Source organism: Polypterus senegalus, chromosome 16 (genome assembly GCF_016835505.1).
Source record: "Polypterus senegalus isolate Bchr_013 chromosome 16, ASM1683550v1, whole genome shotgun sequence".
NCBI lineage: Eukaryota > Metazoa > Chordata > Cladistia > Polypteriformes > Polypteridae > Polypterus > Polypterus senegalus.
Window position 1 is genome coordinate 70,491,565 of NC_053169.1, and position 22,714 is coordinate 70,514,278.

A 22,714-nucleotide genomic window follows, 5' to 3' on the forward strand; every position below is an offset into this window, starting at 1 on the left:
GCACAATGCAAATAAAACTTATTCGAGTTGTAAAGGCATTTTTCTTTTACATTAAACAAAAGAGTCGTAAAACAGTCAACTATAAATCTCGAACGTCACTATAGCGCAAGGATCAAGAAAATAGTAAAATTCAGACGAACTGATTTATATGTCATTTTGTTTATTTGGCAGAATTCGGTCTTCTTGCAAACGATATATTAGTTTTTCTGATATGTGCCTGGCTTTACTGCTTTACCTCTGTCAAAAATAAGACAAAACAAATATCGGCAGTGTGGTCCTCAGCACAGCCGTTTTCCTCTGTTTTTGTATTTGGTGTATCCAGGAAACGCCGAGTAGTTTCAGAATACAGAATTTAAAACGGCGCCATTGACAGAGTGCAATAAGGCGTGAGGGGGAACTAATCTTCCCATTTAAGTGTTTGTGGCAATTTTATTTAAATGAATTTAAATGCTAAGCGAAGAGCAATTTACAATTTGCATTTAAGGTAAACCGCTGTTTAAAAATGCAGATATTATTTTTTGGTTCTGTGTAGTTTATATGCCTGCGCTGTTTTTAAACATGTCTAGAAAAATGTGAAGTAGTACGAGCAACGCTTCATCTGCGAAAGAAGAAACATTGAATACCTAAGACGAATAAGCAATTTAAGATGATATATCTAGGCAAATAAAGAAAATGTATATACAGGTTTCTGTCACATATTTGCAGTGCATAAAGTTAACCTCAGGTTTAAATAATTGGAAACTGGATTCATTTCCAGCGCTGAGTATGAAGTAAATGTAATTCTCATGTGCCAGACAGGTTTTTATTGAAATGCAAGGCACCGGGCACCTACACCTTCATTGCTTTTACATTCTTGCAAGGTGAGAAGCATTGATCAGGGAAGTCAATGTAATTAATAATAATAATAATAATAATGTAATAATAATAATAATAATAATAATAATAATAATACAATTGGTAAAGGAAATCTACTTTATTACAAAAATAGACATTTTGTGATAATATGCCATTAATTTACTATTGCACTTAAGACAGTTAAAATCACGACTTGACAACATCAGCTCATCTATATACAGTCCACAGCAAAAATCTTGGAGACATCGGAGACCACAATCTTACTTGTGTGCAGACAGGGAAGTCCAGCTTGGTCTTACAGTAATCTCCTGTCTTGACAATCTTTAAAACTATGGTTTTAAAAGAAAAAACAGTTGTCTGCTCTGAATCCACAGGGTTACTAATTGTTATTCATTTGCAATATTATTGTGAATAAAACTTTATTTTTAAAATTTTAAAGCCCCAATCTTCATAGTATGCAAATAAAGCTTAGTCTAATTAAATTGACATTTACTGCAGGTTATCTGATAAAGTATCGCATTATTCTTCACATTTTAACATTGTTTTCCTTCTACATCCTTGTTAAAACGTACATTAGAGATGTCAAGAGTTATACACACCTTATTATTATGTAAAATACACCAGAAACTGCCAATCTCTTGTAGTCACAACATAATACAAATCTCTGAAGTTAAAATGTCATTTTATTTTGTTAAATATTCTAAGAGAATAGTGTTTTAGGATTTTTTATATTATAGGAACTTTTGATTTGTAGTTCTGACTGCTTGGTATTCTTATGTTTTACCTTTTGACTCTTGGGCACTATCCACAATGATTCTGTGTAAAAAATGAATCATGCTTCAGGCCATTTGATAACTTTTTAAATGTCAGCAGAAGTAATAAAATTTATGACCACTAACACATACCCATTTTATGGTATTCTGTCGTAAATGTCACAGTTTCTGTAATCCACTCAAAACTGTAAATTAAAGCATTTCTCAACAAGTTCATTTTGAGTGATCAAAAATATTTTAAAAAGTTTTATTAGAAATTGTATGTTTTCAGCAGTGATTCTTATAATTATTAGAATGATCCAGTAAAAGGTAAACTGTTAAAATTCAAATTTTAAAAATATACAATAAGTTTAAAAAGCTGCAAATTATAAAGAAACGTTTCATCCAAGACTACTAAAGCCAAAGTGATATATACAGAAAGTGTGTGGATGTATAAAAAGATTTCACTCTTCAAAGTAATTTTTCCAGACCTTTCTGACAAAAATTATTTATTTACAATGGTACACATTAACTCTTCAAAATGAATTCAAGGATGGGAAACACACATATGAATGACATTTGCTTAGAAAAAAAGTAAACATAATCAAAAGAAAATGTTGCTCATTAGATTGATATTTGATATATATATATATATATATATATATATATATATATATATATATATATATATATATATATATATATATATATATAATGTATTTGTGTGTTTTTCTGTAATTTTTAGATTGCATTAAACAATGCACTCGGTGGCTCATATGCTGGGACATAAATGGTCTGATGAAATAAGGTTCAACACACCTTTACATTTTCACGATTCCATCTTTTCCAGAAGACACTGCTTGCAACAGCTGATTAATCTTTAGTAGATTGCTTCAGCTCACCATTTATATATGGTCATGCCATTTCAAATATGGTGAGGTAAAGAATTAGACATGTAAATTCATACCCCAGGCAGGTGTGAATAAGAATATGGAAGAAGTCCTAGGCTGGATGGAACTCTTCTGCCTGAAAAATTATTTTAATCCTCTAAAAAGCCCTGGAAGAGTGTTTCACTGCCATTTTCTGGGTGAATATAAGGCTTTCTGTTCTTATATTTATGAAATAAAGAAACTTCAGGAGATGATCAGGGTTTTCATGGAAGCAACACACACACAGTGTGGAAAAAAGTTAACATCTTTTTTAAAAAAATCTATAAGAAACAACATAATATGCAGAACAGTACAATATCATTTACAATACTTCAGTTCTTTTATAAGTTCATTGTAATTGTACAACAGTATTGATTATGTCCATTAGGAGTCCATCTCTCTATTTTTTGTTTTAATTATTATTTTATTTCTGGGCCATTTTTTGTTGTAAGGTCCCCAGTAAAATAAATCAAAGCCAGTATCTTGGTGCAATGTAAATCCCAAGAACAGAAGATCACAATCAATGATTCAGGCCAACATATAAAAGAGAACATTGGCTGAAAATTCTGTTGATTTACTTGTATTTTCTGGTTTATTATGCTTTCTTTTTCTTTTTGTTCAAGAAAAAAAATAATCCCTTAAGCTGCTGAATGCGAATGTTCATGATTTATTCTCCCATTGTTGCGTCTCCTGGGTTTAAGAGTGAGGGGCTTGAAGCTGATGTTGGTATTCCAGCATAGGGTGCTCCTCCATGCATCACTAATACAGGGTGATGGAGGTGTCCAAGAATATAGGAATGCGTAGGAGGTCCAGGGCGCAACAGAATGGAATGAGGAGGCATCTGAGATGGATGGTAATTTGGTAGTCCAATACTCACACCTATCGGACTACCATGACACACATAGTCACTTGCCATTCTCTGCAGACCTAGAAAAAATGTTTAGAGAACAGATATTTAAAACCCAGTTATGAGTAAATGGAATAAAACAAACTCTTTTGCAGTTATAATTGAGTATAAATATTAAAACCTATAAATTATATACCCATGATTCATATTTAAAATGTCACATTTTCAACTTCTGATATTAACTTTTTTTAAAGAATATGTGAACAATTATTTATTAAAATTCTATTTGCAATATTCTGTAAAGATACTCATATTTATCCTTAAGCACAGATTTAGGATTTTATCATAATTTTCATCTTGCCTAACACCACATTCATGTTTTGGATAAACAATCGAAATTCCCCAAGGTGTTTCTCTAACCAATTTTATTACATTTAGAAACTGTACATAATTTTGATTCCCCAAAGACTTTTCTGTTGCAAGAAGGCTTCTGTTTCTATCTAGAATGAATATATATGTTTCTTTTGTGAACAGACTGATCCCATTGCAAAGCCTGAACAGCATTAGATGTAAGGTAGGACCAACCATGGCTATCATGTTAAGCCATGATAATGTATTAAGTAAGGACAAATCTTTTTTAATTCTCTTATTTCATTCTATAGAACTTTTTTTTCTAATGAGGGGAGGGACTTGCTAAGGCAGTTAGACCAAATTTTCTTTTTGTCCAACAGCACCCTAGTGTCTTCTGGGCTAATTTTACAAGTATGACTTGATCATCTGAGACATCTAACATGTCCCAGGTCTGCCCAATGTCTCCTTCAAATATGTAGTACTAATTCAAGGTAGCTGATAGTACAGTGGATATTAGATATCAATGACAAGCAGTTTGAACTTTGTTTTTTTTTAATCAAGAAAAAAAATATATATTATATATATATATATATATATAATATATATATATATATATATATATATATATATATATATATATATATACCTTGCTTTGATTACAACACTTAAGTCTTTCATAGATTTCTGTGAACCTACAGTATTACATATGGATTTCTAATTTTAACCCACTCTTCTTTGCACGAGTATTCTGGTTTAGTCAAACTGTGAGATGTTCTCTTGTGCCCAACTGTAATTATTTGAGTTCAAAGACCTTCTGTATGTTGGAGCTTTAATTGGACCAATACAGGACATTGATCTTCCATTTAAGGTAATACTTGGAACTGAGATAGCTGTGTGCTTCAAATTGTTGTCATAATGAAATTCTTATTTAATTTCAGCCTGCTGGCATATAACAGTTGGGTTTGTCCCATAATGTCTGCATGTATTCAGCTATTCATTCTCCTATCTATCATGAATAGAGGCCTGTCTCTGTAAAAGAAAATTAGCTCCATAGAACAATGCTACCACCAGCGTGCTTGACAGTAGGGATTGTGTTTTTTGGGTGATGAAGTGCTTTGATTTTGGAGTAAAGGATTTATGACCAAAGATACATACTTTGGTCTCATTGGATCAAAAGACATGTTTCCATGTTCATCCTTCTTGCACCAATGTATACCAATAAAGATGTTCTTTTTTTGTGAGAAAAGACTTTTTCATCTTGCTGCCCTACTCCACTGTTCAGACCTATACAGAATATGTGAAATTACAGTGGACAATTTGTGCAATAACTTCAAGGTTGACAATAACCTTTAGTTAGTCTGCCTAATGAACATTCAGCTTCTTCTTTATGACTTTGGAATTACGTTCCAGTCCTGGGGATGCTATATTACCTCAACTTATTAATGCCAGTCTTTACACTGTTCCAATATACTGTATTGGTAATGTCTAAGAAATGCTCTACACCCCCCTCCTAATATGTATCATCCCATAGATCTTTCATAAGGTCCTTCTGAACCTTGGTAATATCTGCACTCTGCAAATATTGGACTAATCAAAACCCCTTCAGTTTTTGTTAGGTGAAGGGAGATAACATTTGTACACAATTTAGAATGTTAATAACAAATAAAAAAGTGCACACCCTTTATAAAATGCTGTGTTTGTGTTTAATTCTTTGTAAAATAATCCTTGTGTTTTTCAATCATGCGCCATTGTTTACAAGATTTTGTTAAAATTTGAGAAAAACTGTGATATGATTTATTTTGAATTTAGCCTTAACAACAGGATAAGCTGATATTTCAATAAGGGTGTTTTAACATTCACTTTTCCCTCCTATGTGATGGATCCATGGTGCATCTGAAGCAAGCTAAAGTCTACCTTAGTTTACGCCTATTGATGTGGAGAAGAAGTAGGTTGAAACTCTGTCCATCCGACATTGTCAGCCTGTCAGCTGAGAAAATATTGTCTGCTCAGACTCATCTCTCAAGACACACAAGAAACTCTTCAAAATGGCTGAAGTAATTTCAAATCACAGCATTCTATGGGCTTTCTCAAAACACCCACACTATGTTTTTGAGCTTCTCAAGAGTATCCAGCTGAAACCCTGCTTGTTTGCTTGAACATACTGCCAAGTAGTGAATAACTAAGAACTCAATACCTTTCTTCACCTGTGTGTTCAGAATATATAGCTAAAGATCAGAAGAAACTAATAGAAAGTTGAAAAATGATGTTTGTTACAAGATGCTACTGAACCAAGTACACGTATGAGCAATCTTCTGTTATTACTATAATACAATTTCTTTCTTTCTTTCTTTTATTATTATTACAGTAGAAAATGTATGACCCTTCTTTTAACTATATCTATTTTAAAAAGAAAATATGAAACACTAAAAAATATGGAGACTATAGCAATTACATCAGTATTAGTCATTTGTATTATTAAGAAATTAAAGATCAAATCCAAAATAAAATGTTGTCCTGCAAAAAGGTTAACAAACTTGAGCATCATTGGAGGGTTTAATTCCTAAGTGGTGCCAATGAGATTTGGGGTCACTGAACATGCTCACTAAAGCATACCTTGGACTTTCTGAATGGGACTATGTTCATGTTCATAATTATTTCTTTCACTGTGATCACTATTGTCAGGAAATTAAAACGATTTTTTGTCCATGTACTGTTTTTTTAAAGCAAAAAAACCACAGCATTAAAAACAATAAGCTTCACCAATATCAAAGGGTCTCAGTCTTCCGCATGGATTGTTATGGTTTATAGAAACTGACAGGTGCATTGTTTCTGAGAGCTATAAGCTCCATAATCGTCAAGGGTAAAAAGCATAACGCTATTCCATAAGTAGGTTTAATTGGCTTTGATTTTAAGTAATGCTGTGCTGTGACTGCAAGGAACACCTTAAATTCAGGTCTTATGGCTCTTCAGCAAATTGTAGCTGCTTAATCTAGCCTAAAGGAACATTTTTGCACTAATAAAACATTGCCTATAAAACAGAATGTACCCTCAGACTTTTAATCAAATAAAAGAAAAACATTTTTAGTAATAACCTATTAATTTAATTGGTCATGAAGCATAAAACACATCACTTACATGTAATTGACCCAGAAACTAGAAGAAAGACATTTAAATAAGTCAAGCTTAGAAATGTCAGAAATGCAGCAAAACAGCTAAACTGTAAAAAAGAGGATATTTTTTGCCATTCTGATCCTTCTCTTTTAATCCAAACACTTTCAAGCTGTTTTGCAAATTGTGACTATTACAGTTGGATTTTCTTAGCATTATATGGTGCAAAAATAATAGATAAATTGTGGCTCTGAGAGAAAAAAAAATGTTTCTCTCCTTGGCTACATATTTAGACTCTAATTTAAAATAACCATCTGGATTTAAATAAATAAAACCAGTTTAATACATTAACATTTATACTTATAATAACAAAAACCATAAACTAGCACAGATCATGCCTCTATTAGACGTTTCACAAAAGAAAGCATTAATAATCTCTATTTTTGTATGCTAAATAAGTCAAATCCATTGGTCACACTACTGATGATAGCATACTTAATTTGGATATAGTCAATTAGCCAGGGCTAAGCTGCCTAGCCTACTGAGCACACCTCCATTTTGCATTACTTCTTTTCCCTTTTGCCATAAGTAATCCTATTATTATACATAGACAAAAGATATAAGCACAATTTAATATTGCTGAAATTTTCTGTGTTATATTTGACTCGAGTTCTATGTTTATTTTATGTTTAAACTGTTTTTATTTACTATTCTGCGGTGTCATTCAAGATAGTGTATTAATGTAACTCATGCATCAACTGTAGTTAGACGGCTTTATGACACTGGAGGGACATGCTCTTTCCTCTCCTTGCACCACTGCAGACTGCTTACATTTTGCCAATCAGTCTGTTGCTATAGCAATACCCCCCTCCTTGCGCACATGCACTCACACACACACACACACACACACACACACTGAAACACACACACATATATATCCCCATTCCCCTCCCCCTCTGTTCTAGTCTATCTGGCTCTTGCTGTGTCTTTTTTGTCATGTGGTCAGTAAAGTGTACAATGGAGGATCACACAGAAACTGTACATGCCAGAGCCTTTGTGGCTCACAGCTTTGGGTTTGACCTAGAAGAAAGAGGAGGAAGCAAAAAAGAAGGAAAATGATAAATATTAAACTGTGAACAAGCATAAAATCATTGGCAGGAAGAATGTTTAAAAAAGATATTTAACATTAAAATAGTCATTATAATAAAACAATTCAGATAATTTACAAGAAGAGCCCTGCTTGTACTTACTTCCCCTTTCTTTGTGAATGGTTAACAAGGTGATGATTACATGTAGTGCCATTGCCCCTCCATGCCCATATTCATGCCCATTCCAGTCATAGGTCCTGGAAGGGAGATAAAAATTCAAAAAGATTCCAGAAAATGAGCTAAGTATATAATAGAAAGACCAGAGCCAAAAAGACCCAGGAATAAAAAAAATAGAATGAAATGAATAATAATACCATTGTATTTATTTGACTCACAATGCAAACGTACAGCACTAACAACAATAACCAACTGTGCTCAAGAAAAGTGCAGTAAAAATTACATTTGGCAGCCTGCATTAGTGAAATATTTTGCATTGTAAGGAAGATTTTAATGGGTATTGCATTATATAAAAATGGTACAAGATGAACACCTTACCCGGAGGTCTAATTCCCATATGCTGCTGTCCATCCATAACAAACCCTCCCATTGGCTGACCATCTGGATTGTAAGGTGTTCCTTGACTTACTAGAAGAGGGTTTAATGCAAACAGTTGAGTAAGTGTCCAGTGAACATTAACAAGCAGTAATTTAACTGGAGATAACCACACTGTATTGCTTAATTTAAATATTTCAATTTCATATATGCACAAATATATTCTAATTTTCATAATCAACAAGCAGTTTACTGAAAACCATGAAAGAATACAAATTTTTTTAACCAGAATCATAAATACAATGTTATAGTCAATACTGTCAATACTAACTTTGTTTCACAGAAATATATATACAATAACATAGTCTCGTGTAAACAAAATTCACAATAACTGTGGCAAGGGTAATCAGATTTTTTTTTCTTTACTTGTTATAACAAATTTCTTTTTACATTCACATTTAAGATATAATATCCACAGATTTTTTTTTTTTTTTCATATATACTGAATACTTAAAATTCATAAATACTACATACATGAAGAAATTCAACTTCAGCAGTTTCAGTTTCAGAAAAATCATGGCCTTCATATAAAATTAGAACAAGTAATAGAGGAAATAAAATTAATAGAAATAGAAACTAAAAACATATTCACTTGAGTTAGAAGTGAGGTAAGTTCTAGTCTATAAGCTATCGACATGAAACAGGCCTATTGCATACTCACACATAAAGACCTGTAATACATGTTTAATACATGACCTAAATCTATAAGTAAGCTGTTTTGGATTATCCAAGCACAAAAGCTCTACCTCAGTGAATGCCTTTGAAATTTACTGAGTCCCAAAAGCAATCCTGACCCCTTTGCCCTTATCACAGGTAATAAAGTTTACAGCAGTTCCACACCAAGCCATGCACCAGGGAGTGGTCCTAGTAGAAAAAAGAAGGGTTGGCAAGGAAAAAAAAAAACATATTTTTAGAGGGGATAAAGAAGAATCCTGTTTGTGTAAAGAGTCCACCATTGGACACTTAAAATTACTGATTCAGTCCTTCTAAGAATTGATCCAAAATATATAGTAATGATTAGAGTTATTAATTTAGTCTTGTTTTGTAATTATTTTTCAGTCACCTCAATATCTATTTGGCAGTTTATTTACCAGGTGATGGAACTCCTGGTGAATGGCTTGAGGATGACTTCTGCTTGCGAGACTTGAATACGTTTACTATTTAGGACTTGCCTGCTCGATTTGACTGGTCTATCATTGGCTGAACTATTCTCCTTCTGGCATTAATGAACCTGGAAAAAAATACACTTGGTTATTTATCATCCTCCTATATTCAAACAATTATTACAATAATAATAATAATAAAAATACCAACACATAAATTCTCTCTCCTTATTGCTTACAAATATATTCTAAATTTACAGAAAACATTTTACAACTGAGAAATGTGATTTTCACAATTTTCTCAATTCATTGGTTTATTTATCCTCTTAACAAACAAAACTGTTTTAAGTTCTTTGCCATTATGTAATTTGCTGCTGTTTTGCAATTTTTGTTTGTTTCCTTTAAAATTATCAAATTCTGCAACCTTTTGTGACCTTTCCTTGAAAAACGAATTAATAGATTAGTAGATTTTTCAGGAAAACATAAGGACAATACACTTTTAAGGCTGCATGAGGAAAAGAAACAGCTAGAAAAAGGGAGATGTTCTTATGGGCATCTGTTGGCTTATTTAATTACAGATACTGTATGTACTTCTCCCCTCATGTTTGTTTTATGGTTCTGTCTAGGCACTACCTTTTTTCCATGTCCCCTACCATTTTAGTTCCTTGTTAATGAATACAGTTAAAAAAGAGAACTACAATAGCAATCCAGCATCAAACAAGAGAATGTCTGGAGTTTTATCACCAATAGCTCATACTGCTGGTTGTGTATAGAGCACACATTACTTTTATTGCTTTTCTCAACTCACTGAAAGTCTGAGGTCAGCTGTGGGTCAATGTTGTTCAGATCATGACCTCTCTGGTTTTAATTTTATCAGAGATACTTCCAGGCAAAAACACTTTATGATCATAACTTAAAAATATTTTTGAATATAAATCAAGTTAATGGAGCGAATGGAACACATGGGAGGTGTTCCTTTATGATCAGAAGGAGATGTACAGAAGGTTATGTACAAAAAGGAGAGACAAAGTGGGAGAGAGAGTGCAGGAGAGGGTGAGGAAGGTGAGGGAGAGCAAGAGAGAGAGAGAGAGAGAGGAAGAGTAGGAAAGGACTACTCGTATATTTGGGCTAGAAAAGGATGGCTTTATGGAAATATGGTCATAATTCCAAAGATCTTAATTTGGGGTACTTGTTCACTAAGGGGAACACTTGGATCTGAAGGGAGATGAAACTACATTATCAAGGCCATCAGATGGCAGCAGAGAACCAGAGAAAGGACATGATTGAAACCAGCTGTGCAATGTCAAGGGCAGTCAACACAGGAACAATCTAAGGTGCCTGGCACCTTCAAATTGGTGTCAAAGCTTAGCAACCAGGGTCTCCCAAGGTAACTTTTGGTGCTAAAAAGTTAAGATAAATTCTATGGCCCCACAAATGTCTCCAAACGTTATTTAGAACTATGAATTAAAATTGTGGATAAAAATTAGCATACCACCTCTTAATATTCATTTATTAGCAAGGAGAAAGCATTGTGCAATGTATTCTGCTCTGTAAACAAAAAGAATTTACAAATGAGCAACAATTCATGCAATGAGCTAAAGAAGCAGTATGTTTGTTTGCTTTATGTTCTTATTCCTCATGTTTATCCAGTGGTTGATAATATTTTGTTGTAATTGGACTAAAATATTGTTAAATAAAGCTGAAGTATACTTAATGTTGTGTCTGAGAAAATGGCAGAGTTAAATTAATTTTATTCAAGAAAAGGACAAAGCTCTGGAACTGACAAAGTTAAAATAAAGGATGATAGCTGAAACCAGTAACAGTTTTTGCCTATGATCAGTCCTAATAGTGCCTTACATTACATGTGCCACTTCATAGCTATTTTCTTTTCTAAAGTGCAGACAAATTAGACTGTAGACATGTTTGCCAAGGCTCAGTTAAGGTTCCACACTTGTTATACATACACGTGAGCTAAAACAATATGAAATATTTAATTAATATGAAAAATGTGCATTTTCATTAGTTGCTTTTGTTGCAACTTGTTGCTGAACATAGAACGCATATGTAAAGTCTGTTTCTAACTCTAATGACTAGCAAGTAACATGAATTTGAGGGGAATTGCAATGATTAAAGTAAGAAAATTTCCTGTGTATTATTAAGTAAGGATACATGGTTGCACCCTAGAACTGAGTGTTAACTAGGAATAAGATCTTGTGTCACAGGTGTGAAGGCTGTTTTAGAACAAGGAGAAATGTACTTTGGAAAACAAGCAATATAATTTGAAAGGCTCCTAAGTATAAAATGTGATTGAGACCCACAAATACAGCTAAGGATGCTTCTATGTATTTAGATACTTAATATTTTATTTTTTTCTTGATGTTTCATTGTTGTATCTGTCTGCCTGAGGAGTTCCTAAAGTGCATGCAGGCAATCTGAAGATCTCCTAAGCCCAGTTGATATGTGACAGTTTTAGCACATTTGTTGAATTATCTTGCTTATATTTGTGTTTGTTTGTTTTCTTTTTTTAACTATGTTTGCATTTGATGACTTTGTGCATTATCATCCCTATATAGAATGTAAATTGGCTTTCATTTAGTAATCTTTTTTTGAGTTCCACCTTTTGCACTAAGAAGTTCACTTTGCCTCAGAGTGACTGAGAAAATTAATCAATTAATACCATCTGTGTAGAGTTCAAACCTGGCCAAATAAAATAAGATTCTGTAGTGGACACAGCAGAGCTTTCAGAATGTCTTATGTGACATTGTGGGGAAACATTGAGGAAGCTCTTCTAGAAAGTAAGGACTGGCTTTGAAGCAACAAAAGTAGGATTAGTAAAATTTAATTGTAAGAAAGCTTATGATTTTCTTTGCAGTTTTTGCTTGATGTAATTTTGATATGAGAATACAGTACTTTTTTGCATCACTTTCCTCAGCCATCTGGTAAAAGCTTATGATGGCCTACTGGAAAAGTGACTCCATCTGATTGTTGACCCTTAGTTAAGAGAAGCAATATGAATTCTGCCTGTTAAATAATAGACTGATTTTTTTGTCCTTGTATATATATTTGAGGGTCCAAAAAGGTTAGGTTGGTTAGGTTAGGTTGTGCAATGGCTACATAAATATGGTGGCTACTACTGAGTGAAATTTGTTGTAGTAGTAGTACTAATATTGTCTGTGTTGAACCAAGCCAAGTCCATTCAATATGTACATGTAGCTCTACTAAAGGTCTCCTTTTCTGTTTAGAATTTTCATGGAATTTAGAAATCTGGGTCAAATCTATGCTCTTTATGAATGGTGCTGTTCTTTTCAAGAACTGAAGCAGTTTTTAGATCAGTGTGATGTAATAAAGATAAGAATGAACACCTCAAAATGTGAAATTTTGGTCATCTTTCTAAGAGGAGAACATTAATCTCCAAAGGACAGGGGGGCAGCTCTCCCAGCTAAATGAATTATAGTACCTCTTGGACTTGTTTACAAGTAAAAACAGACAGTAGTGTCCTAATGGTAGTAGTTTATGTACCTGTGTGTTGTAATGATTGTGAAGTTGTGAAGTTTCTGGACTTGATTACAAGTAAAAACAGACAGTAGTGTTCTAATGGTAGTAGTTTTATGTACCTGTATGTTGTAAAAAGTGTGAAGTTGTGAAGTTTTTGGACATTTCTTCCAAAGTACCAATCAGTCCAGCTTGATTTTTACCTGTGGTTAAGGTCTTCAGGTAGTGACCAAAATTAATGACTCTGTGCGTTTAATTAGTCAGAACTGGCTTTCTCTGTAAAACTGTTAAGGAGATGTCAAGCAATACACAAATATCTCAAGTTAGGGCTCTTTTTGACAGCAGCCAGGTGGTAGTTTAAGCAAGTAATAATGATGCTCCCAGGCGTTTTTTTATGATGGGTACTAGGGGTGAGCCAATGATCATTGTCTATTGGTGATTGTCTGGGGAAATTGCCGATGTAAATAAACATTATCAATTGGCTCCATATACACTATTCGCAGAAAATTACACAAAATGCTAAACTAGAGCCATCAGACTGTCAGGCAATCATATTCATAGCAGGATATGTGTGAGATTCCTTACTTTAGTTAGTAGCTAAAGATTTTGGCTGAGAAAAGGCAACCTGATCAGTGTGTCACACACAAAATTTGAGCAGAAAGAGTGCAGGAATGCGCTGCTGAGTTGTGCATCATTTCTTACTCTTTACAGCGCTCTTTTAGGTAGCTTATTATCCTGAAAATGATAACTCACTATGGTTGTGCAAGATCAAAGACTTTTGAGACTTTGACTTTTGTTGTTTGTCTGTTTTAAAAGGTCCATCATTTGCGTGATGAAATGTCAGCTCATATGGTAGGTGACTGATTCCCAGGATTACACAACTTGTTAGTAATGTTACAATATTTTTAATTCACCGTTTGTTTTCATTACCTGCATATCCAGGGCAGCGTCGTGGGGCAGTTGAAGCCTATCCTTGTGGTGTTAAATCTTACATAACGTAAGCAGTGGGATTTGGGCACTGGAGAAAGAAAGTGGCAGAGAAGTGGTGCTTGTTTGCTCTTGTGAGGCAAAACTTGAAGTGGGCCGGTACAAGTGGAGCATGATGTTTCATGGTGATCCCCCTCTCCATTTGATATCATATACTAATATACACACATACCAATCTCCAAGTGGGATCTCCCCTATTGTGTAAAAGTAATAACAAATTGGGAGGTTCCACTTCAAGCATTGTTTGCGGGCTCATCAGTTTGTGTTGCAGTATTAATCAACACTCAGCGTTGTGTACTTTTTGCGGCATATAGTTTGCATGCAGGATAAGAAATGGCCAAAGATGTGCTATAGCCAAGCCACGACACAACAATAAAGTATGACTTTTTTCTATAACGCATGCTGAGTTGTTTTTTCTTTTTCAGATGATAGTGGAAAGAGAACAACCGAAGACACCATGTTTGAGTGAGTAAAAGTAATTAGTAACTTTAAGTTTCCTGTTAGTAGACGTTTATATTCAAATCATCTTTATGAGGCAGATCTAATTTTAGAGTTTCTTCTGAACAGGGCATGGTGATTTGTAGCAGTTTTAATGAACTTGAAACAACTCACCATAATAATATTACCTAATACTGGTATGTGTGCTGAGTTGCTGCAATCCATGAGACAAGAAAACTAACTCCCACGTCCCAGACTAAAACACCTGTACTCCATTCTCCCATCACCCAATGTATACGCTTTCTGTAGTACATGTGTAGAGCAGCTTAATATTCATACTATACAAGTAACTCTCCACTTCTTCAACCATGCCACCTCATGTGATGACATCATATATTGTCTATGCTTTGAAATGGCAATGTGACAATATGAACTTTTAAAACATTGCACAGCTCAAATTGGTACTTGATGCATGATCCATTGGCAGAAGACCTAGAGAAAAACTTAGCATATGCTGGAGAGATTGTGTTTTTTTGGCTAGCCTGGGAACACCCACAATATCCCACCAGAAAATTGTTAGTGGATATTGTTTGGACTGGTTAGATGAACTCAGCATGCTGTCTCTTAGTAGTCACATAAAATGGAATGTCACATTTTAAGACTATCTGTGTGTGTTATTATATAGTTGAGGACTCAGTTCCTTCAGTTAGAGGTCTTAGCACATGGATCTCCTTCTTTTCTCTCTGTTTCCAGCTTTAGTCCACCACATCATGGAGATGTTTAGTCTTATAGTAAAGGGCTACCTGCATACTCTTGTGGCTCCACAAGGGATATTTCCTGGGTAGTGTAGGCTTTATAAATATATGTGACCTACTTCCTCTTGTCATCCTGGGTTCTCTGACCTTGGTTCAGCTGGAAGCAGCAACCTTGTCTCAGGAGAAAAGAGCTTGGTATTTTGATGCTGTGACCATCACACCAGAACTGGCTGTATAGGATAATGATATCAATGCTTGATGTCTTTGCCTCAATGAAGACACTGGAATTGGTATAGTCATCTTCCCAGTTCAAACAGGGAATCTTCCAGAGGCAAAACCAATAGAATCTCTAAGGAGGGAAGTCAACACTCACTACAGTAGAGGATGTAGACAGTTTGTAGACCTTAAGCTTATTTTTCTTAAGCTTTCTTAAGCTTCACCCCCTGCTTGCTTCACTTGCCAACCCCCCTACCTGTGCTATGCACCAGCAACTTTGTGTCTCTGCCGCTCGCGTATGTGGATTTAACTTTCACCAAACAACAAAACTTTTAATTATCACGGATAGGCCTCTTCATTGAGAAGAAAGACTACTTTTCCCTGATGGCAACATGAATTAGGTGATCTACAAGTCTGCGACTGAATAAATATATTCAATCTCTTTTTACTTTTCTGTTATTTCATCAAGTAATAATTTCCATTTTTTTTTTGGCTAATGTGATCTTTACTATCATTTTTTGGGGACTTTCGAATTTTCATACTTCCATTATCTCTAACCTGTTCTGCATGTCTATCGTGCCAACCTTTTTAAATTCTTTATGACGTTCTACTTTGTCATCTACTCTATGTCTTTTATTTCCGGCCCCAGGTGTGGTTAAATCTCTTGGCACAAAGTCTCGTCTCGTGGGATATGAAAGTGTCTCTCTGAGAAAGTCATGTCTTGTCTCTCTTCCCAAGATTTTTTTATTATAATAGCGAGATCTCGTTCTTAAAGACCTGACAGTGAACTTTCTCCCTAGCATTTTCCCTTTTGGGACAGATGATTATTGAGTTATGGAGAATATTTAACAAAAAAAGAAAAAAAAAAAAGGATAATCTATATGGGAAGGAGTGGTGGCTCTGAGGGTAAGTGTCTGCACTGGTATCGGGAAGGTTTCCTGTTCAATTCCCCATTACTGCCAAAAGAGATCCTACTCTGCTGGGCCCTTGGGCAAGACCCTCAACCTGCAATTGCTTCAGGGGTGCTGTACAATTGCTGACACTGCACTCCGACCCCAAGGGGTATGTGAAAACTACCAAATTCCTAATACAAGAAATTGTATAAGGTGAAATAAAGTACAAAAAAAAACTTCAAGTATTTTGGTATGGGAAAGTCCTAGGCTCTTGTAGTTTCAGTGTAATCTAGAGTTCTTCCATAGACTGGTCAAAAACAGCACAGATATCTCCTATATAATTTTAGATGCGTATGTCATAGAATCACCCTTGGTTATTTTGGTCTTAGAATGTTGCTACCTCACCAAGACCAGTGAATGGAAAGGTGAAATGAAATTTTCTGCTTCTCATTTTGTAAATAATCATTTATCTAAATTAACTATGAAATGATGAAACAATTTTCATACTTCAAAAGTAATTTTCATACAGTAAAATCCCATTTCCCAAAATGGGTTCTGAACTGGCAAATTACATTTTTTGTGTTGAGGGAATGGGGTATTGCACCTGTGTTGTCATTTTGCACTTACAGAGTTAAATCCAGTACAGGTATGTCATTACCATTTTACAGAAATTTAAATTACTGATAAATGTTCTGTTCATTCTAAAAGCATGTTAATAGTTGACAAAAGACTAACCAAAATAAAGAAAATCAATGTTTGTTGAAATAAATGTAAAATAAAATAATTTTGGAAGTAGTGCATTATGAGGTGTCCCTATCTGTTGGGGTAAACGTTAAAATTATACAAAGTTATTGTCTGTTTTACCTGCATTTTTATCACTCTTTAATATTGTTTTTTATCAGTATGCTGCTGCTGGAGTATGTGAAGTTCCCCTTGGGATTAGTAAAGTATCTATCTATCTATCTATCTATCTATCTATCTATCTATCTATCTATCTATCTATCTATCGCCACCGTAGAAGCCCTTGTACTTAATGTTGTATTACCTTTCTGCATGCTAGCATCATTAGCCTGTACAGGTCCTTCACCCTCCATATTTCAAGTGTACATCCTGTCTCTCAAGTTAAGCATTGAGTATAAAATCATATGGAGGTCGTTCAGAAATTAATAGAGATATACGCCACTACCAGTGTTTTTTAAGACAAGTGAGACTTGACAGAAGCTGTACAAAGGTGTGGATGAACTGGAAAATCACAATAAAAATGGGTACTAAACATCAGGCAGTGCATTAAAAAAATAGACAAAAGCATACATTGGATCCAATGGAAATTAAACCATCAACTTTATACCAAAAGGATGATACAAAGTAGACCTTGACAGATTGAGTGAACAGAGGAATGCTAGTTAAGTGTCAGTAGTTTGCTTAATACAAAGGTGAGCTGAGCTCAAATAAGTATTGTTAAAATGTTTGTAGGAAACTCAACTTACTCATCATAATTATTTTTTTGAGATTTCCCATGATATGCTCAATGAAATTTCTTATGGACAAAAATGTTTCTTTTGTGCTGCAATATCTGGATTTGCCTATCAGCATTATAAGCACTCCTCCAAAGTCAACTGACCATAATTCAACAATTAGTTAATGGACAGATGCTGTAGTGCCAAGCTCCATTTACATTAATCATTTTCAAAATAATTTATGTCTTTACGTATTCATTATGTAAGAAGAAACCTTTGTGCAAAGTGAATCGCACCTGCACTCGGTGATGCACATCACACAAAAATGAACTGAATTGAATTAAAAAGGTACATTAATTTCATGGATTTTCATAATGCTGTTTTAAGGTTCCATCATTTGTATTAAAGGGTAATGAATTGGGTGATAATGGTGTGGGCCTGTTATAGTACAAACATAAAGCTATACTCTTCTTACGTTTACAGACTTCATTTTATTATGTTGTTTCAGTGGTTAGAGTTGACTTTATATGGTTATGTAGTTACGTGGAACTTTCCAAATAACAATTTGCTTCAAAATACACTCGCTAGCCACTTAATTAGGTATACCTTGCAAGTACAAGGTTGGATCCCCTTTTGTCTTCAGAACTACCATAATTCTTTATGGAGTTAATTCAATAAGGTGCTAAAACATTCCTCAGGTATTCTGGTCCATATTGACATGATAGTATCATGCAGTTGCAGGAGATTTGTTGGCTGCACATCCATGATGCAAATCTTTCATTCCACCACATCCCAAAAGTGCTCTATTGGACTGAGATTTGGTGACTGTGGAGGCCATTTGAATACAGTGAATTCATTGTCATGTTCAAGAAACCAGTTTGAGATGATTTGAGCTTTGTGACATGGCGCATTGTCCTGGTGGATGTAGCCATTAGAAGATGCATATACTTCGGTCAAAAAGGAATGGAAGTGGTCAGCAAAAGGTCACCACCCAATACTGCTCTCACGGCTCTTTGTTTCTCAATTTCCTCTTCTCTGTTCGATCCCCTCTCTGCTGTGTAGGCTCCTTTTACTCAGGTAGGATGTGATATTTAAACAATACTCATAGTTTGTATTAAGGGCCCAAAATCAGGTCAGGTCGGAGAGCATTCCCTGGTACAGCATGTTGCGCACCCCCCACACAATGAAACAGGTTAGGATCCTGGTTGGCAACCCCCCAGGCAGTAACACGGTCCAGTCCCACCCTCCAGAAATAACCATCCATCTGCCGTTGCCAGGTGTTACGTGGGTGTCCCCTTTGCCTGGTCCAGCCACTTGGGTCCTCAACAATGAAGACCCTATGAACCGGATCAAATCTGACCTTACAATCTAAATGCTGCAACAGAAATTGAGACTCATTAGACCAGGCAACATTTTCCCAATCATCTGTTGTCCAGTTTTGGTAAGACAGTGAGAATAATGGCCTCAGTTGTCTGTTCTTAGCTGGCAGGGGAGGTGCCTGGTGTAGTCTCCTGACTTGGTAGCCTATCTGCTTCAAGGTTCAACATGTGTGTTTAGAGATGGTCTTCTGCATACCTTGGTTGTAATGAGTGGTTATTCGAGTTACTGTTACCTTTCTATCAGCTTGAACCAGTCTGGCCATTCTCCGCCGACCTCTGAAATCAATAAGGCATTTTCGCCCAGATAACTGTCACTAACTAGATATTTTCTCCTTTTCTCTGTAAACCCAAGAGATGGTTATGTGTGAAAATTCCAGTAGATTAGCAGTTTCTTGAATACTTAGACCAGCCTGTCTGGCACCAACAACCATGCCATGTTCACAGTAACTTAAATCACCTTTCTTACCCATTTTGATGTTTGGTTTGAACTTCAGTGGGTTGTCTTGACAATGTCTATATACCTAAATGCATTGATTTGCTGCCTTGTGACTGACTGATAGATATTTGCATTAAAAAGCAGTTCAATAGGTGTATCTAATAAAGTGGCAGATGAATGTATATGGCCCTACTGTACTATACTGTACAAATTTTACATTTGTAAAATTTGTCATGTTAGTTTATGGTAATGTTATAGAAAGAAAAAATATTTTCAATTCTAATAATATCAATATAATTCAAGGACCATTGACTGGCAATCCTGTCCTCTAATACTATTATAGTAATTTTAAGTTTTTTTTTTCTGCTTTTCCAATTGGAGCTCTGTCTAATTGTTAAGAATTTCCTGTCTGAAGAGTGGCAGATTAAACAATTTTAGGCTATTTATTATATTATTATACTATGCTTAGAGTTCCAATGTTATTTCACTATTTCAATTATATATTGGGAGTTTCCGTTCTATAAATGACTATGCTGCTTAATCTAAGCAAACATGTATTTGTAAAGTAAACTTTTCATTTACTTGCAAAGTAAAACTATTTATTTGCTGTTAGAAAAGCTGAAGAGTCAGGTCCTCCATCCACATCAGCCTGTTCGAAAGCTGCATTATATTAGAAAATGTTATTTGTATATAACAATCTGTGTGTTTATAAAAAAAGCAGGAATAAACCTGCACATTTCACACTTAATGTTATACATATCATAATGGTTTGTTAAACTTAAATGTGCATGTTCAACATGTTGCTTTAAGGAACAGAACAAGACAAGTTACCAGAAGTGTAAACCTCAACATGGACATACAAAAAATAAAAAAAAAATTTAGAAAGAAAGCTAAACCTGAACACCAGAATTTCAAAATGGAAACATCTGACTGTCTCGAAGCTCACTGATAATGTTGAAGTAGAGGAAATTTAAACATAGGATTTATTTACAATGTATCTAACTGCAATTAAGGGTAGGTAAGAACTGTAACAGGCTTGTATGTGCTGGACACTGTTATCAACATGTAGTTGAATAAGTGGTATAAATTCAACATTTTGCTGATTTTATTTTGATTAAAATATTTTTTTTGATGCTGTATTGAGACTTTTTGGAAGCTTTGAACATTAGGGAATGTTGATAGATTGCTATCTTGCTTTAGTAATTTATCTGGAACTAAACTGAATTTTATTATTGTTATTTCTTAGTTTGACATGACACCATTTTTGATTTTTGCAGCCCTAAAATGTAGTGGTTATATTGTCAGAGTATGGTGTGGTATTGCTAGGAGCTTAATTTCCAGAAGGCACAATGTGCCATGTCATTTTATAAACCCATTCCACATTCACTACAGTGTCTAAGAATTCAAACCTCAAATAATTTTGGTGCATACTTCCAGTAACATCTTTTGGTAAACAACTTCAAAAAAATTCTCCTTTTGACTATACTAATGGTTTATTGTTGAGATTTTGGTGCTAGTACTTCTTTTGGTGAATTCTGGCAATTCAGGTTTTGACAGTGTCCACTCTCTAGCATTACAGTTTTAGCAACAATTTTACTGACATTAAAACTGTCCCTCAATGCAATTTTCTCAACATACCCATATACCCCAGCCCAATTACACCCACCCTAATGGCTTGCCTCATTCCACCTTACTGGCAGAGTAAGGAGGAACAACACAATTACAAACTAGTAATTAAAAAGTTTTAAAAAAGGCAGTGTGGTGGAGTGGTTAAGGCTTTGGACTTCAAACAATGAGGTTGTGGGTTGAAATCCTACTACTGACACTGTGTGGACCATAAGCAAGTCACTTAACCTGCCTCTGCTCAAATTGGAAAACCATAAGAAGAAATGTAACCAATGGTATCATAAATGTTATATTACCTTGGATAAATGTGTCAGCCAAATAAGTAAATGTAAAATAAAATTCTGGAGTGCAATAAGTTAGAAGACATTGTTTGTAAAATTAGAAACATTTTGATGAGAACAAGCCATTCAGCTCAACAAAGCTTGCCAATCCTATCCACATTAATTTCTCCAAAATATTATCAAGTCAAGTTTTGAAGGTGTCTAAAGTTCAGGGTCCTCATGTATAACGCCATGCACAGAATTCACACTAAAACATGGTGTATAGACAAAACTGGAAATGTGCGTATGCACAAAAATCCAGATGCGTAAAACTGTGCATACGCCAAGTTCCACACACTTTCCCATTATAAATCCCAAAGAACATGAAATTTAATGCACATGCACGCACCCACAGCCCCATCGACTCTTCCCAGAATTTTACATATTTGAATATGCAAATCAATATAAATTGCCCCTTACATTCAGTGCTTTGTTAAAAGACATTGGCAAAAGCACATGGAAAGAAGAAGAATTTCAGCAAATGTGAAGTGGAGGCAAGGAAAAAACATACTATTTATTGGCTTCTTCAGGTGCTGGCTGTGCACATACCTCTGCCTCGGAAACCGCTAGGCAACCATCAGCTGACAGGCACTGTTCTGGAGTCAGAAAATTCAATAATGGATGCTGTAAGAGATGTGGCCAATGAACTAAGGAATATAAGGGTTATTATGTGATATTGACCACAAACTAAATGAACTGGTTAAAAAAATAAATGCTGCATCTCTTCAGGAACAGGCAAGCTTCAATTGTGTACAGCATTATGCATCACATTACATGCCTGCACAATGCAACACACTTTAGAACATTTTTTTAGAGGAAAATCTACACGAAAACAGGCCATTCAGCCCAACAAAGCTTACCAGTCCTACTGTATCTACTTAATTCTTCTAAAAAACAATCAAGTCTAGTTTTGAAAGTCCTTAATTTCTTCCCGTTTGCCACACTACTTGGTAGCTTATTCCAAGTGTCTATGAGTTCTGTGGACTATACAGCAGCAAATTAAGAGAAAAGAAATATCTCTATTTACAAAAGCAAATTCATTCTCTGAAGGTGCTTTTATAGAGTAGTGT

At 34.8% G+C, this 22,714-nt stretch overlaps 1 protein-coding gene across 1 annotated transcript in view; it reads right to left on the bottom strand.

Moving 5' to 3' along the window:
* Positions 1 to 3,352: 3,352 nt before the first annotated feature.
* Positions 3,353 to 22,714, bottom strand: part of meis1b (Meis homeobox 1 b) — a 173,453-nt gene continuing 154,091 nt past the window's right edge. Inside the window, exons 10-13 of the mRNA XM_039737955.1 lie at positions 9,715 to 9,773; positions 8,486 to 8,575; positions 8,093 to 8,187; positions 3,353 to 3,463 (exon numbers count right to left, since the gene is read on the bottom strand). Coding sequence (XP_039593889.1) covers positions 8,129 to 8,187; positions 8,486 to 8,575; positions 9,715 to 9,773 — 208 coding nt within the window. The 3' untranslated portion in view covers positions 3,353 to 3,463; positions 8,093 to 8,128. The remainder of the gene's footprint in view (positions 3,464 to 8,092; positions 8,188 to 8,485; positions 8,576 to 9,714; positions 9,774 to 22,714) is intronic.